The sequence below is a fragment of the Mesoplodon bidens genome, assembly GCF_964165515.1.
Source record: "Mesoplodon bidens genome assembly, chromosome: X".
NCBI lineage: Eukaryota > Metazoa > Chordata > Mammalia > Artiodactyla > Ziphiidae > Mesoplodon > Mesoplodon bidens.
Genome location: NC_138163.1, coordinates 131748351 through 131765803, shown reverse-complemented (window position 1 = coordinate 131765803; position 17453 = coordinate 131748351). Strand labels below are relative to the sequence as shown.

The 17453-nt window shown below is 44.5% G+C and overlaps 1 protein-coding gene across 2 annotated transcripts in view; it reads left to right on the top strand.

The window, feature by feature from the left end:
* FRMPD4 (FERM and PDZ domain containing 4) overlaps window positions 1-17453 on the top strand; it is a gene marked incomplete at both ends in the record, with an annotated part of 534860 nt that overhangs the window by 440903 nt on the left and 76504 nt on the right. For both annotated transcript variants that reach the window (XM_081221698.1, XM_081221697.1), the window contains one exon: window positions 3498-3600. In XM_081221698.1, coding sequence (XP_081077824.1) covers window positions 3498-3600 — 103 coding nt within the window. The remainder of the gene's footprint in view (window positions 1-3497; window positions 3601-17453) is intronic.

Here is a 17453-nt window from a genome sequence, read left to right as displayed (position 1 = left end):
TCCACAGTCATTCGAAAGACCCATAAGCATGAGAGGAAACCCTACTGGGTTCTGGGGGTGTCTTGTTATACAGTAAATGCTGACTGATACGGTGTGTGGCACATCTCTTAAATTCTACCGTACGGTCAGATAATTAATGTACTTGGTCTCGGTCATTCTCAGTATATAGATGTTCCACTGTCAACACAGCTGAATATAGTAGACTATGATGCCATTGCCTGACCTGGGCCACCTTTGCCTTCCAGAAATAATGCTCTAATATTTATTTATTATATGTATTTATATACTTATTTTAATGGCTTGTACTGGATTTATTTTCAGACAAAAGGAAAGTATCTTCTATGCTGTCTTTCTCCGGGATTTTGCAAATCAGTAACAGAGTTCAAAAGTAAAATGCTGTAGTCAAGAGCGCAGACTATGGCGTCAGACCTCCTGGGTTTGATGGACTTGAATCCTGCCCCTGCTCCTTATTAGGTTTTTTTTAGCTTCCGTGATAACTCCCCTACATTTCAGTTTGATGTAACTTCTCTATATCCTTTGGATAATGAGGATCATAGTGTCTACCTTCTAGGGCTAAGGGAGGGAATGAAATGCATTGGAAGGGTGCCAGGTACATACGTAGTCCAGGAATGTTTATTATTATTATTATTATTATTAAACTCTAAAATATTTGGCCAGTTGAGTCTGTCAATTAAGGGAAATGAAAGCCAACTAGTGAGCTAGTATAGATTATTAAAGTTGATTCCATTTCTCCTCACTTTGACACACTCTGCCCCAGGGCAAGCACTGCAAATACAGCCAACCCCTTTAGACTTGTGCAGAAAAGCATAAGTTCCCTGTTCACTCCTACCACTGCCTCAGCACACAACTTCTTACTTTGTCTGCTGAGCTTTTTATTTCATTAGCTATAGATCATAGTTGTTGAACTCAATGCAACTGAGAATTTTATTCTCAAAAATAAGAGATTTGTCGTTGTTGATAATAATGAAATAATCCGTATGCTTTCCTGAAAAAAGAAAACAATGTAGACAGTATAGAGGATAGAGTTTTTAAAAAAATCACCCAAGTTTCTACTACTGAGAGTTAACCATTATTAACATATATAGAGAGAGCATATATATAGTAGACAATTTTGTGCATACATTTGCATATAGTATGTATCATATATATATAATGTATTACATGTATATATATGTATATGTGTGCATACACATATTTTTTTCCTAAATGGTATCCCATTTAGCGTGCAGTTTTGTAACAGTGGGACACTTTAACATCTCTGGTTATGGGATTCTGCAAAGTGTGTGTCCTCCCCAGAGCTAACTGGAGATTTGGGTCTGGTTTTTCACTTTCTTGTATTTATCGCCTTACTGCTCCTTCATCCTTTTCCCTTCCTTGCCCTCAACTTTCCTTAGAGTCAGACTCTCTCACCTACTGTTCGACGATTTTGAGAATAGACAAAGTGCAAACTAAGGTCAAAGAGCACTGTTTCCAGTCATGTTTATGAGTGAAAATGCTGGTCACATAAACTGGGTCTATCATAAAATGACTCTACTGAGTGATTCCAACGATAAGTGATTCCAATGGTAAGACCAGCTTTTTCTATAGTAGACAGGCCAGCTTTCAGAGTAAAGGGCATGAGCATTCTCTGAAGTGTGCCCCTGTTTCATGTTCTGGAAGGAACTGTGTGTTGCTTCCTCCCATAATTCTTGCTCAAACGAGAGTATTTCCATTTGATCAGAAGCATAGGTCAGATGTAAGACTAAGCCCTGTTCATCTGCACTTGGTTTTCTCATCAGATTACCAGGTAACGTCACTCTCCAAACAGGTAGTTCAGAGATTTTTCTGTATTTGATTAGCATCTGACGTCTAACCATTTCTTTGACTGAATTTGAGTCATTGCTCATACATAATCCATTCGTCATCAAAACTCCCTCAAGTGATTTTCAGAATTCCTTATGTGTGCAAACACTGAATCTCAGTTCTCTCATCTTGAAATGAATATGAGTTCCATATTCTGGCTGTGAAGTGTTCGTTTCAATTACTAAATGAAGTAAAAGTGATAATATTTGAAAGATAACATTTCAGCTGTGCCTATTATCCAGGTACACCTCTGGAAATAAAATTAAAATCCCAGTACCATATAGCACCAGATCAATATTTGGGGAGTAATTCCATTAGACATGTGAAGATAATCCATATTATCGAAGTATTTGTTTTAAGGTCTTACTTAATACAGATGTATGCTTCATGCAGCTGTGTCTTTATGTGTCAAGAGACCTGGCAGTGACCAGTTTTTGAGTTACAGGAGCAAGTTCAAAGAGATGTTGGCCACCTTGAACTTGGAAGTGTCCACAGACCTAAGCTGACATCCAGTGCAACCCTTCCAGGCAATTCTTTCCCCTGTGTGAGCCTCAGCTATGTCATTATATGGAAAGGATTATAGCATTTAGAGAGGTTACTAGTTAGAACACTTAGCGTGTTGCCTGGTACACAATAAATGCTCAACAAATATTCGTTCTCTCCCTCCTCCTTGGAAAAACATTTGGAAGAGGCTGTGACGGATCAAGACAAAAACATGAGTCCTCTGTGGTCACACGTGAGCCCTGCCACAAACATCCCAGCACAGTGCAAACCACAGAAGTGACCAAACGCCCTCATCTCCTAGCTGACACAGGGGACTGCTGCTTCTTTACCAATGCCAGCTTCCTTCCTCCCACCTTTTAGGCAAGAATTATTAAAATGCTCATGATAGAATTACCCCCACTTGCTGAGAGCAGAGCCCCACTTTCTTGAACCCTCCTCCCCAAGCATGTAAGTCAAGACCCAATCCTACCAGCCCCTCCTAGCACCCTCGTGTTCAGCGGCCTCACGGGCCGCCACAGAATGCCATTTCCCTGGTTGTGCAGAGTAAGTAAATGCAACTGTGTTCAAATCCAGGTGTGCTCAGGTGGTCGCAACTCTGGCTGCCGGGGATCAACCCATCTGACTGGCTACCTGTCGGGGGAATACCTTCTTCTAAGGGTCCCGATACTCAGGGTGTGGTCAGCTGGCTGGCAGCCTCAGCAGCCCCTGGGATCTTGTGAGACGTGCATTATGTCACCCCGCACCCCTCCTCCCCTACGGAATCAGTCTGCAGGGCGACAGGGTCCCAGGTGATGGATTCCTAAGCCTGTTAAAGTATGGGAAGCGTTGCCAGTCTCAACCTTACCTGAGAAGTTTGAGAGGAATGTTGATACCTGAGTCCTACCTCTGGAGCTTCTGATGTCACTGGCCAGGGTGCAGCCTGGGCCCCAGGAGCTTCTCCAAAGCTCGCCCCTCCCCGGTTCTGTCTCGTGTGGAGAAGGACGATGGAGAGAACACGCGTTCTGTGGGTGGGTTTTGTTTTTGCTGAGAGCACCCCTTGCTCACAAGGAATCATGACAGGGACAGGAGGCTACAGATGGATGGATGCCCAGTGGTCTTCTCACCTGCTCTTCACTCTCATCTGTCTCCAGGTGGCCCCTCCGAAGGCAAGCTGATCCCAGGAGACCAGATTGTGATGATCAACGATGAACCAGTTAGTGCCGCGCCGAGGGAACGGGTCATCGACCTGGTCAGGTAGGCGACGCACTCACTGGGGCCCCGGCCGGTGGCTGCGCAGCTCTGAGACCTCACCCCACAGAGGAAGGGCTTCCCGTGGGCCACTTAGGGGCAGAAACACCAGCTGACACATTCACCTGGAAAATGCTGTTGGCACTGCCCTCTAATGTAAAAAACCAGGCTGAGTAAACAGAGACACCTACTTGCCCGCTCTGTGAACATTCGGGGTGCATAGGCTGAATGAAATAATCCTATTTCCACTGCTCCATCCAAGGGTTGCATTTTGGTTTCCTTCCAAAATTACTAACACATTGATATTCCATAATCAAGGAGATCAGCATGCAGTACTTTTCTAAACATAATCCCATGGATACACAAACATACCGTTCACCGATTTTTCATACTTGACTGATTCATTACTGAATTTTGAAATCTTCAACAAAGGAAAAAGGATCATTAGGTCAAAAGTAGGACAGTTTTGAAAATGTGCTTGGTTGATTGGTTTAGTTTCATCATAGATGTACATCATTTGTTATGTGATATTCTTACGGGGGCGCCACAAATGTATGTTATGTGATGTTAAAATATTGGTCAAGAATCTTCTTCGAAGCCCACCAGAGTTATACTCCCATGGTGAGTTTAGGGCAAAAGGGGTCTTTAGAAGTTTTCCAAATGAAGCTGTGTCTGTTAGATGAGTGGACCCCCTCATGCTGCGGGGCACTGGGGGATACTGACTGGCTCGCGTGACATCTGTCTCTTATAAACGGATCTTTTGAGGCGAGATGGAATCAGAAGTTAAGGCTCTCAGAACACTTCAAACCGAGAAGGGCATCTTCGAACATTTATGCTCTCTCATAGGAAGAGGTACCTCTGTACCCTGAGAAAGGCAAAAAGTAGAGGCTTTCTGGGGTTTTCTGGAGAAAGTTGCTTTCCCAAGCCTACTTCAGCTTCTGCTTTACACTGAAGTGCTGGCTGGTCACACCTCCTGGGAAGAACTGGGGCAAGGGTGAGAAGACAGAGAAATAGAAATAGAGAAGGCGTACTTTTAGGGTAACCAACCGTCCCAGTTTTAGCAGGGAGGGGCCCACATCCTGAGACGGCCCTCCGTCCCCGGATGGTGGGCCTGGTCACCCTACTTTAGTGTAGGCTCCAGAGAGTGGAGCCTGCGCAGCTGGCTGGCAAAGTGCCTGCCCTCACTGGGGCGTCCAAATCTCTAAAGGAAGTTCCTACATGGGAGCGGGCACTGTGCCTCGTGTTGGGCACCCGGGGGCACTCCCCGCCATTCTTCCTGGGGACCAGGAACACAAGAGTCAGGAGCAATGCCGCATTTTGTGCCCTTGGGAGGGAGCTGCAGTGTGACCCTCTGGAACCACTTCTCTCTTGAGATGCGTGTGGGTGTCAGCGGGAACACACCTCGTGCGGGCGGGCTCTGAGCCTTATGTGGGCTTGCATCCTGGAACGCCGTGCTGGGGCTGATGACAGGTTGCACGGTCATCGTGTTGTCCCCTAGGCGCATGCTTCTGTGATCGGTCCTATTGATTTCTGTGCTCAGAGGATGACAGAAGAAATAAACTATCTCTGTTTGTGTTTGCTGTGACTGAATTGCTGGCTGCAGGACAGAAATGGAGAAAAGCCGTCTAAGCATGTGATCATGTCCTAGCCATCCTCCCAGGGCATTTAGAAAGATTTTTTTTCCCAAAAGAGATTTTCCCTTCTGGTTTAATGCATCGTGGAAGAAAATGGCATCTCTGTAAACAGAAGTCTCTATCGGACTTTTTATGTAATGGAGCTCAATGAAGATTTGTTGGATAGATGAACCAATTAAAAGAAGGGAGAGCAGACAACAGCTTGCGGTCCAAATCCAGCCTGCCTGCCACCTGTCTCGGACAGCCCAGCAGCTAAGAATGGTTTTTGCAATTTTTAAAGAGTTGGGCAAAAAATAAGAGAATATTTTGTGACACAGAGAAATCATATGAAATTCAAATTTCAGAGCCCATAAATAAAATTTTCTTGGAATCCAGCCACACCTGTTCATTTACATATGATCTAAGAAGGCCTTCTCCCTGCCGCAGCAGAGCTGCGTACTCGCGGCAGAGAGCTGGGGCCCGCAGAGACGGAAACGTTGACTATCTGGCCTTGCCTGAAAAGGTATGCTATGCCCTGCTTTAGGAAATATTAAGGTAACCAATCACATTTTCTTTGCTTAAGTCAGATTTAGATTAAAACCTCAAATCATATACGCAGAGAATTTCTCTCCGGATGGGGTTGTGATGAAAACAAGATTCCCACATACTTGATGACGGGGTTGTGTTTGAAATGGGTTGGCGTGGAAATCATGCATGCTTTTTAAACAAGTACAGAAAACTCTCTTGCACTTGTCACAGCCCGTCCCCTCCCCATCCCCGGAGTTGGGGAGAGGGAGCTGAGCCCTCTCTGCGTGAACTGTGGCTTCTCTGATTAGCATTGGCTGTCGCCTCCCTTCATGTCCCCAGTACCTACATGCTGGCTCTTCTGTGAGGCTCATCTGTGGGTGCTTTGGTGGCAGGAGAGGAGGGCACCCTCTTGGCACTAGCTTTCCTGCAAGACCTCTTGGGTACGGCACCAGCCAGACCGGCTCTTCTTCAAGATGTCCACTTGACCTCATCCCAGAGGGGAGGACGTGAACTCTCATGGCCTTGCGGCCTTCTCACAGCTCCATGGTTCCCCCCAACCCTTTCCAGAAGGAGGGGGGAAGAGGACGAGGTGGCTGGTAGTAGCTCATCACTTCGGGCCTCCTCTTAGAAAGCTCTGGCGAATCCCGTTTGTTTGCAGTTGACTTTAGAACGTGGTCCGAGTGTCCCTTGGCTGCTGTCTCACGGCTAGATGACAAGGGCACAGTTTGGATCAGGAATGACGCTTGATGTTGTAGAAGCAGGTGACCTGGATCCCGAGTTCCGTGAGAGCAGAGACCTTGTCTGTGTTGTCCTCTGCCATGTCCCCACGGCCTGGCCCAATGCCAGGCCCATAGGAGGTGCCCACGAACGATGTGTTGAGAGCGTGTGTGCTCTGAAGAACGCTCTTCGGAAATGACCGATTTAGATGGTTTTCCCCAAGCCCTCCTACAGCTGTTCTGTTGAATGTCAGCTAATGAATCTATCCCTCAGAAAAACATTCATTTTATTCACCGATTTATCACACGTTCTCCGGCACCTGCTACAGATGCAGGCCACCAAGCTAGGCACCCCATCCACGGGGACAGGTGAGCCAGAGCCTTCAGGGAGCTTACGTGACACCTGTTCAGGTGGGACCTCTCAAGACAGACAAGTCCCCCATTGGCCACTTGAGGGAATTGTCAGATTTGAAAGGATTTTGCTGGTGGTAAAAACACATCGGCCCAGATGCTACTGACATGGTGAACACGTCATCCTAAAACTCACTCCCTTTTAATCTCAAGGCAATACATTTACCTTTATAAAAGTAACAGGGTGCTTTATTTAACCAAATAAATCTAAGTCCAGTAATACAGTGCAGTTCACAGAGGTGAAATGCAGCTGGTTGTGGAGTCATTGTGTTGAAGAGCAGATACCTTTAAATTCATTAAACCAGAATTTTGAAATAATGTATTTCTTCTCACTAATGAAAAAGTTCATCCATTAGAAAATTTTCCTGTGCCTTCCCATCAGTTTAGTCATCTATCTGCCATATGTATACTAACCTGAAAATTCAGCCCTTGTGAAATAATCTACTTTTTATTAGGCTTCTCAGCCGATATTAACATCTGTATCTTACACAAGATAAATTCCCTTTCTGTTTGATAAAATATCTCATTTTCTTAGCCACTGAGGGAATTTGGGAAAACACTCATCATTTTAATAACACTATAAAATTCTCTCTTTAAAAATTGGCGTCCAGGGCCTCCCTGGTGGCGCAGTGGTTGAGAGTCCGCCTGCCGATGCAGGGGATACGGGTTCGTGCCCCGGTCTGGGAGGATCCCATATGCCGCGGAGCGGCTGGGCCCGTGAGCCATGGCCGCTGGGCCTGCGCATCCGGAGCCTGTGCTCCGCAACGGGAGAGGCCACAACAGTGAGAGGCCCGCATACCGCAAAAAGAAAAAAAAAGAAAAAAAAATTGGCGTCCATTTACTTGCCTACTTGGTTTGGTCTTATTTTGTTCTTTTTTTTCCCATTGCCACATTTGCTCATGGATCATTTTTTGGTTCCAGATCCATTTGTGTTTCTTTGTGGATTATTTTTCTTATCATTTGGCTGCTCTATTGTAAAATTTTTTTCTCTTGAGAAAATGAAAGAGTTTCTTGGAGACCAATTTACTGCTATAGTAACCACATTTGGGGTTTTTCATGTATCCTCAAAAAGAGCTATAATTGCTGCACTGAAATTAGATGAATTCCGTTCATTTCATAGTTTTCTAAATTTTTAACTCAAACTCATACTTAGTAGTGGTGGAGGAGTGAAATCTTTGAAGAATTCATGCCCTTTGCAAATTACCATATCTTTCTTCTTTACAAGTATCCAAGGATAATTTCCCTTGGCTTTTCACTAGACAAATTAACTTAAAACAGTCTCCAAAATTTTATTGTTAAAAACTATGGCATATAATTGCTCATAGACATTATGATTCATGCTCCATCCCCCAAGGCTAGCCAATCCAATTAAATTCATTTTTTAAATTAATTTCTTGAATTAATTTACAGTGCTCACAATTAGTGAGCATTAACAAGTAGCAAATGTCATGTAGAGTACTGGGAATGTATAAATACCTAAAACATGATTCCTGCCCTCAAGCAGGAGACTTCTAGTTAATTGCACCATATTTGGGGGGCGGGTGGTGTTGGGTGGGAATGTTTGGTAGGGGTGGACAAGGATGCACAGGGATGTAGTGATGTGGTAAGGAGTAGCTGCTGACCCAGCGTGGAAGGGCAGGTTTATGCATGGAGAGAGGGTCGTAAAATAGATATTCCCCTTGTCTCTGGGAGCCCCAGACCATCCTGAAGGACACTCCCTTTCCAGCTGGCAGACATGGACATATCCATTGCCCAGATGCCGTCCTGGACCACAGTCTCAAAATTTCCTCCTGCCCTCCCTCAATCACCTCATCAAGGCAGCAGCAGAAATCTGGCTCACGTTAGGTGGGAGGTGCTAGTCTCTTGGGATTCGGGAGCCACTTGAGAATCTGACAAACACCATGGACTTATACCTCCACCCAGAAAAATCCACATGTATACATAGTCTTGCGTGTAATATCAGAATGTTCCTTGACCCCCCTGAGGCCAACCCCAGTTTTAGAGCCCTAGCAGCTGACTCTGGAAATGCTGGCTCCCTTTCCATGGTAGCAGTAGAAGCTGAGGGCTGCCCACCCCATAATAAGAAGGCCCAAGGCTTGAACTGGAAACTAGTTCCGCCTTCTCGCCTCCTCTGAAATGGGGCAGCTAACTATTCCTCCATCTGTCTTCTCTCATCACCTAAGCTGACTGTTCCAGCTGATCTAATTAATGAGCACTGCTATAGCTATGGCCCCATCTACACAAGGTGGCCCACATATCTCACCCCTTCTCTACTAATAACCTGGAATTGGAGAGCTTTTCTTGGGAGCAGTAGGGTTCCTCCGATAAGAAAGTAACTATAAGAAATAAAAATAGATGATAAATTACTAACGACTACTTAAATTCACAGAGGTTAAGAACACTAGTTTTTAGTAACACTCCTTTTACCTAAGTAACTAATATACATAAACACATGCCAACCAACGTCAAATATTCGTTTTAAGACCAGGAAGATTATCCGGGAGGACTTGTATTTTCCTGGAACACTTACATCCCTACAGAAGCAACGAGCCAACTCACTTCTACAGTCAAGATCAAAGCTTTGTGTATAACTGTTAAGGATAACTTTTTGACACTTAAAAATATATATTATTATAATATATAATATAATATAAACTAATATAAATATAATAATAATTGTTATTATCCCAATGATGAGAGTTAACATGTCTTAAGTCCTTGTTATATGCTAAACCTTCTGCTAAACACTTTTCCTTAGTGTTTAGACCAGCTATACTTGTATGGTACATGCTTACCATGCCCTGTCCTGAGTACTTTCTGTGTGTTAAAACTCATTTGATCCTCCCAATGGTGAATGGGTACAATGCTTACCCATTTACTCTAATTTAAAGATGGGAAAATTGAGGCACAGGGAGGGTACGGGATGTTCCCAAGATCCCATGGCTAGTAAGAGGTGGAGGGAAACCCAGTCTGGCTCCTGAGTGAACGCTCTTAACCCCGCTCATCATGTGTAGTCCTCACAACAGCGAGCAAATACCGTTAATTGTACTCACGTAATAGAGTGGAAACTGAGGCTTAGAGAGGTTGAAGGGCTTGCTCAACCTGGGCACTTGCTCAGGGCCTGGAGGGGGGCACGCAGTGGGAGTTGAAGAAAGCCAATACAACTTGCTGGGACCAAGCTGGCTCTCTGGCATATCAAGTCCTTACTTGGTGGGCCCAGCAAACAACAGAGCTGGAAATGAGCTCTAGAACCTGGGTCTTAGTGCCTTCACCCCATAGACAGCTCCACTCCAATTTTGGATTAGGCAAAAATAGCCTGTCTCCTATTCCAGGTTGGCCAAACATTTGCCTTGATTTTAGTAGGAAGCACTGAGGAGTACCTGCTCGTTGAGGTCAGCGGGAGCCTGGCAGGCTTAAGTGTGAAATAAGCCATTTAGAAAGGGACCCATCTAACAATGAGATCTGTCTTTTTGTCAGCCCCTCCTCATCAGAATGATAATGGAAAGTCAAATCAGATCATGTTCCAAGAGCACTGTGTCTGCAGAAGAATATTTTCGGAAGGTCACCTTCCTGTCTAATTTCAGCTGGGCTTAGATGCCTCAGGGTGCTGCGTAGTAAAAAAAACAAAGCAAAAACATCTACTGAGCATCCTGCACATAAAATATGCATGATGATGTATGATATAATAAAGCCTTATTATAGTAAAACCAGCAAGCACTTTCAGTGGAAACACAAAGGAACAGCCCCTTGGTATGCTGACACTACAGACTGTGGTCTCACCTAATACACACTTGCAGCGTCGTACACATTTTCTGACAATTGGAAATTACAGAGCCTGGGGAGAAAGAAATTGGCGATTCTAGAAGATAGAAGGTGTGGGAAAACGTTCTAATATGGATAGTGTAGAAAAAGATTTGAGTCCATAGTTCATAAAGGTTATAATGACATATAATGATGAAAATGAATGAGAAAAATGTCTTCACCCAGATTATTTTAACGTCCCTTAGATTTTCATAGCCATCTCCCACTCTCTCATTAAATCTCTCCATTACTGTAGATACTTTTATGCGACTCATGTATGGAAAATAAATGTTGGAGATGGAAGAACCAGAAAAAAATTTAAACTAGGGCATGTTTTCAGTTATCTCATATGGTTGACACTACTGCATGTCTTACCTCGTATTAACTTAACAAGTACCTTACTTGTATTAAGAAAAAAAAATGGAGGAAGATAATTATTGGCCTTACGCCATGTTCCTTTAGAACTACAAATTTATAAAGTCTTCCATGCCCTTTGTATAAGTAGCTGAAAAGGAAAAAAAATTATCTTGGTGAGCCTGTGATCAGAACATGCTTGGGATCAAGGTATAAGCCTCATTCCCTAGAGATTTTAGTAGAGGGTCTCAGGTACTCAAAGCCAAATCCTGTTTTTTGTTTGTTTGTTTTTAAATTATTTATTTATTTATTTTTGGCTGTGTTGGGTCTTCGTTGCTGCGTGTGGGCTTTCTCTAGTTGTAGTGAGTGAGGGCTACTCTTCCTTGCGGTGCGCGGGCTTCTCATTGCGCTGGCTTCTTCTTGTTGTGGAGCATGGGCTCTAGGCACGCAGGCTTCAGTAGTTGCAGCACTCGGGCTCAGTAGTTGTGGCTCGCAGGCTCTAGAGCGCAGGCTCAGTAGTTGTGGCGCACGGGCTTAGTTGCTCTGCGGCATGTGGGAACTTCCCGGACCAGGGATCGAACCCGTGTCCCCTGCACTGGCAGGCGGATTCTTAACCACTGCACCACCAGGGAAGCCCCCAGATCCTGTTTTTACAGGCAACGCAGTGGAGGGTGTGGTTGGCAAGAATCTCAGGCCATACACTCAGATGTGCAAGAAGTGTATTGTTATTTATCTGTTATCTGTAATAATCCAGATTTTATTTCAAATCCTTATCCTAGTGTATGGATAATTCATCCCATTTTCCATGGTGCTGAGTCTACATTTGGAGGGAGAGGGTGTAATGGGAGGAGGCACGGGGAGAGGTGAAGTGTGTCCCCTCTTTGGCCACATCATCCATCTCACCAGAATTCACTGAGATATCTTTGTGCCCATCTGGTCCACCTTTGATCACTCACGTAGGCAGGGAGCTACTGTGTCATTCCTTGTCCACTGCTCTCAACCCTTCCAAAGCCATGTCTCTGTCATCTTGGGTGCACTTGCCCCTCCTGAGCCATACTGGGACCCTGAATAATTCCAGGGCTAATTCCCTCTGGGATCTTGTCACCTTCCGGGTTCTGACTAGGAAAGAAGACACCGTCGTTGTGCTCTTTAATCCCACAAGGCTTTGTGGAGTTTCCTAAGGGACTTTTCCCAGAGGATCAGCTTCTCAGAAGAGGGGGAGCGTGCCTTCCTTCCCCAGGCACCCACAAGTTGGTGCTCTTCTGCTCGCCCCCAGACTCTCTCCATCTCCCCCAGCCTCTCACTAGTCCCCGTTCTGGAGAGGAGGGGGCTTCACTCTCATTGATCGAATATCCTTCCTAGCCCTGAGCTCCTGGAACCTATGTATTTCTCTACTTTCTTCTGTAACAACCCTGTCCTGCAGTGATGAGTGTTTTGTGGTCTGGCTGACCAAATGGTCAAAGAAATAGAGCTGACCGAGCAGAGCAAAGAAATGGGCATGGAGGTGAACAGCGGTGAATATTTCAAAATATTGTCCTGCTACCCATTGAGAAGACATATGGTGTAGAAATCAGAAGAATCTGAATTCAGGTCCTGCCCCTGCATTAGATTAACTGTGTGTGACCTTGGGCAACGACTTAATTTCTATAACCCTCAGTTTCTTGACCTATAAAATGAAGACCTACCTCGTAGCATTGTTGCGAGAGTTCCGTAAACCACAGTGAGTAAAGCTCTTAGCAGGGTAAGAGCACATGAGGAACTCTTCATAAATTTGAGTTACTGTTGTCTTTGTCCAGGTCACCATCAGCATCATCGCTTAGAATTTGCACTTCTAAGGCTTTGTCTTAAGGGTCGAAGGAGGTAATGTACAGGGGAGCGCTTTGTGACTCGTCACCAGCTGGTCTCTGTGTGTCAGATGCCGTCATTGCTGCTCCTGGGAGATTGGAGCACAAACCCGGAAGTCAACCAAAACCAGAGGGGATCCTGGGTAGAAATCTCATCTTTTAGGTTAAAGACAACTTGGGGAACAATTAAAAGCCCTGAAACTGAGGGTTTGCAAAGGCAGCCAGGGCTCATCCCTGGGGTGCTAGAACCCAGCAGTGATTGACAGTGAACTTGACTTGGGACCACACAGGTGTGCAACAGTGGGATGAAGCGTGCAGTGTGTTGTGGCGGGAACAAGAGTGTCGTGTCAAATGGGCACAGGGGGTGTGGAAAAATGCAGGGCTATTGGCGTGTGCCCTCCTGAGGTTGACATTAGGTTAGGAATGACCTAAATCGGGTCAGCAAACATTTTCTGGAAAGGACCAGATAGTAAATATTTTAGGCTTTGCAGGTCATGGTCTCTGTCACAATTCAACTCTGCCGTTGTGGCATATAAGCAGCCATAAATGATATGTAAACAAACAGGCATGGCTGTGTTCCAATAAAACTTTATTTACACAAACAAGAGTGTGGGCCGGATTTAGCCCATAGGCTATTGTTTGCTGACCCCTGACTTAAACCAGTGAAACTGAAAGAGACTTGATCTGAAGATAAGAGGACATAGAGGCAGAGAAATAAAGCAGAGGGTGCTGGATATTTATTTTTATTTTTATTTTTTTTGCCAGCAATAATAATAAAGATAAAGCAAATGATTTGAACTTCCTGGGCACCTAAAATCCTTTTTGGATGGTAGAGAGAAGGGAAAAAAATAATGAGACAAACAGATAGATAAACATCAAAGACTTCTGTGATGCTTTTCCTGATCCTCCCTAATCACCCCCCAAAGTAGTTAATTACTCCCATGTCTTGATGCACTGAGGGGTGTGTGTGTGTGTGTGTGTGTGTGTGTGTAGTTTATTGGGGGGGGGCTGCGCCACACAGCTTTGGGATCTTAGTTCCCCGACCAGGGATTGAACCCAGACCCTCAGCAGTGAAAGCGCAGAGTCCTAACCACTGGACCACCAGGGAATTCCCCTGTCCATATATTTTTATTATAATCTGTACCACACGGTGTTAGCGTTATATGTAAACTTGTCTTTGTCACAAGTCTGTGTGGTTTTTTTTAATATAAATTTATTTATTTATGTTTGGCTGCGTTGGGTCTTCGTTGCTGTGCGCAGGTTTTCTCTAGTTGTGGCAAGTGGGGGCTACTCTTTGTTGTGGTGCGTGGGCTTCTCATTGCGGTGGCTTCTCTTGTTGTGGAGCACGGGCTCTAGGTGCGTGGGCTTCCGTAATTGTGGCACATGGGCTCAGTAGTTGTGGCTCGCGGGCTTAGTTGCTCTGCGGCATGTGCGATCTTCCCGGACCAGGGCTTGAAGCCGTGTCCCCTACATTGGCAGGCGGATTCTTAACCACTGTGCCACTAGGGAAGTCCCAGTCTGTGTGTTTCTTAATGACAGGCACCAGGATTAAGGTAGCACTAGCTGCTGTAACAAATACAAACCCATACAAAGGTTCAGTCACAATTGGAATTTATTTGTCAATCACATAAATTCCTGATGGAATGGGTACTCCTGATTGCTGGATAGCTCTCCTTAAGGGGGTAATCTGGGGACCTAACTCAGACCCTCTCCCTTTTGTGACTTTGCCATCTTCAACACCTAGCTCCTGGTTTGTCCCCGTCAAAATGCAGACGGGGAAGAGGCTGGAAGGGCCATGGAAGATTTCTTCAGGTCAGGCCCAGAATGGGGTACAGCACTTCTGCTCCCTTTCCTATGGCAAGAAGGCAGCCACATGGATGAATCTACCTACACGCAGTTCAAGCCAGAAGCAGGTCCATTGCTTGTCTCATGCTTTTGCATACTGTGTTGATTTTAGCCTTGACACATCATATGTTCCAGACATCTCCATCACTCCATCAGTAGCGTTTACTGTATCATCTCTGTCTGCCTCACTTCTGCTGACGTCACTGTTCTCAGGCTCCTCACATCACCTTAGTCTCCATTCACAGATTTGAAAGAAGGTATTTGGTAAGTGGTTTAAATTCTCCTTTTGGAATAAACCTGCCCGCCATGTCTTAATCGAGTGTCACATGATATACCGAACATAACCAGAATCACATTTATGTCCGCACTTAAGATGATCTCCAGTTTTACGTTAAACTCAGTAACTTGTCTTTCCTCTGGGAAAAATCAGTGTTTTCTGTCCTTCTGTATGGGGTTCTAAGGGTTATATTTATGCCCTGTGTGATCGTTTACGTATGAACTTGAAGATAAACATACTTCTCCTTTTGTAACTGAATCAGCATCCATGCTGTGTACTATCACTGTGCCCCCTTCTCGTCCTTAAGATGCAGAGAGTGTGGTAGTGCAAAATAGACCTGCACCTGGGAGAGAGAAGATCATGGTTCTACACCAGGCATCTCCCAACCAGCTCTGCCAATATGAGCATGTAACAGCTTGAGAGTCCTCACCCCCAAAAGGTGGGGATGGGGAACCATAGGCGTTCCATCTGAGGCCATTTTTCGTTGTACAGCTCTCTCTGTCTTTGAATGGCAGGACATTTAACATCTGTGGTCTTATCCACTAAATCCTGGTGGTGCTCACCAGCCACTGGGGATGCCCCTACCCCACTGAGGACCACTGGAGGTGACTGATAGGAAATGCTTCCAGCTTAAGCGTACTGTGATCCGTAGTCAGCACATCTTACCTTTTTCTCAAGAGGGTGCAGTTTTCAAATTCCTGCAGGTGAATGGTTCCAGTGGGTGGAAGGTTCCAAGATGGCAGAAGATCCATGAGATGATTGAAAAGAGAGGAGAGAGGTAATGAGGCAAGTACTGTCCCTGTTCCCAAGCAATAGAGCAGGGAGCAGGGACCAGGGAGGTAGCAATTATCAAGATCCACCCCTCTCCCTGCTGGGAACCCACCTGGTGTAGTAGCAGAGACCCCCATGTTCATAAATAAAATGGTAGGACAGTGGATTTTAGTTATAAATAGGATCTATAAAAGTGTACTGGCTTATAAATCTGAGGCGGAAAGGGATTCTTTGAACAAGTAAGATAGAGAGATAGATTTTGTACTTCCTTGACACTCTTTTGCAACCTTGCTTTTTCATGCAAACAGAAGCTGCTGAAAGAGGCACTTGAACTGAAATTTAAAAAAAAAAAAAAGGAAAAGGGAAGCAGCCCCCATTTATTACTAAGCCCTTTTCTGGGCCACATACACAAATCCTGGCACATCTCTGTGACTGGGGGTAATTGGACTCAATTTATGGTTAAGGAAACAGGATTAGACAAGTGCTAACTGAATGCAAGGCTCTGTACTCTACTAGAAAGTTCTGTAATTTGGTCAAGGTCAGTTGAGCAATACTTGATGAAGCCAGGAAGTCAGTCCAATGTCCACTCCCTGTTGCTGCTTGTTGTCTAAGGGATCCTTAGACACTGAGCAGGCCAGTCTGCGGTGGATGTGTGGATTCAGCCACCAGAGGATCTTTCCTGAATAGTGAGAGCTGAATAACACCCCCAGGACCCTTGCATGACCCAGGCAAGAGGGGAACTCTCCCAAGACAAAACTGAGAATGTTCCCCACCAGCCAACTGGGTAAGGTACATTATTTAGAAATAGAAAGAAACGGGATATTTCTTACAACTAGTGTAAACTATCTAGTCTTTTGTTTTAATGTTGGATAAAATGCAGGAGCAAGGAAAATGGGGACTTTCTTTAGTGCCATTTGTCCACTCTGAAATACTTTTCAATTCCACATACAAACATATGAGCTCATGTCTCTCAAATTGGCCTTAATTTCAACACCTCTGCTTATTATTAGTATTCTATGTGTTTTAAATCAGTCTTTATTAAGTGTGCCAAATTATATACCACCATGTAGTAGACATTAAAAAGCAGTCAAGAAGCCATTTGATAACACCTGAAAAGATAAAATATAGACTCATTTTCTCCATGTGATACATATGGTTAGACAAAAAAGTACCCCAAAACTGTAGATCTTGTCATTTAGACAGAAGCAGTTGTAATGTGTTATGATTCCAAATAGGATTTCACTTTTATTTCAGCATCTTTGCTTTTTTGTATTCTGAGCATCTCCAGCCTAAACAACCAAGGTGAAATTTGTTACCGATTCTAGGTCAAATAATAAAGGACCTCGAAAACAAAAGGTTTGTTAATTTTTCCCCCATGTGAGAACTTATCACTGGTAAACACCCTTCTTTCCCTTTTAGCTCCTTGCTGCTGTTTTATTTATATTTTTATGCACAGAATAGTCTACATCTCTGTGTCTAATAAATGGGATTGCTTTGTGGGCTGAGCATTCTTGGATTTTTACAAGTAGCGTGTCGGAGCTGAGTTTTCATCACACGCTCCAAAACCCTACCCCAGGGTGTTTTCATTTATATTTAATGTTAAATGAAGGATATTAGAGGTGGAACAGACTGTTCTTCATTGAACCCAGTCAACCACATCAGCTCACTCTGAATTCCGGAAATAACATTTGGAATGTTC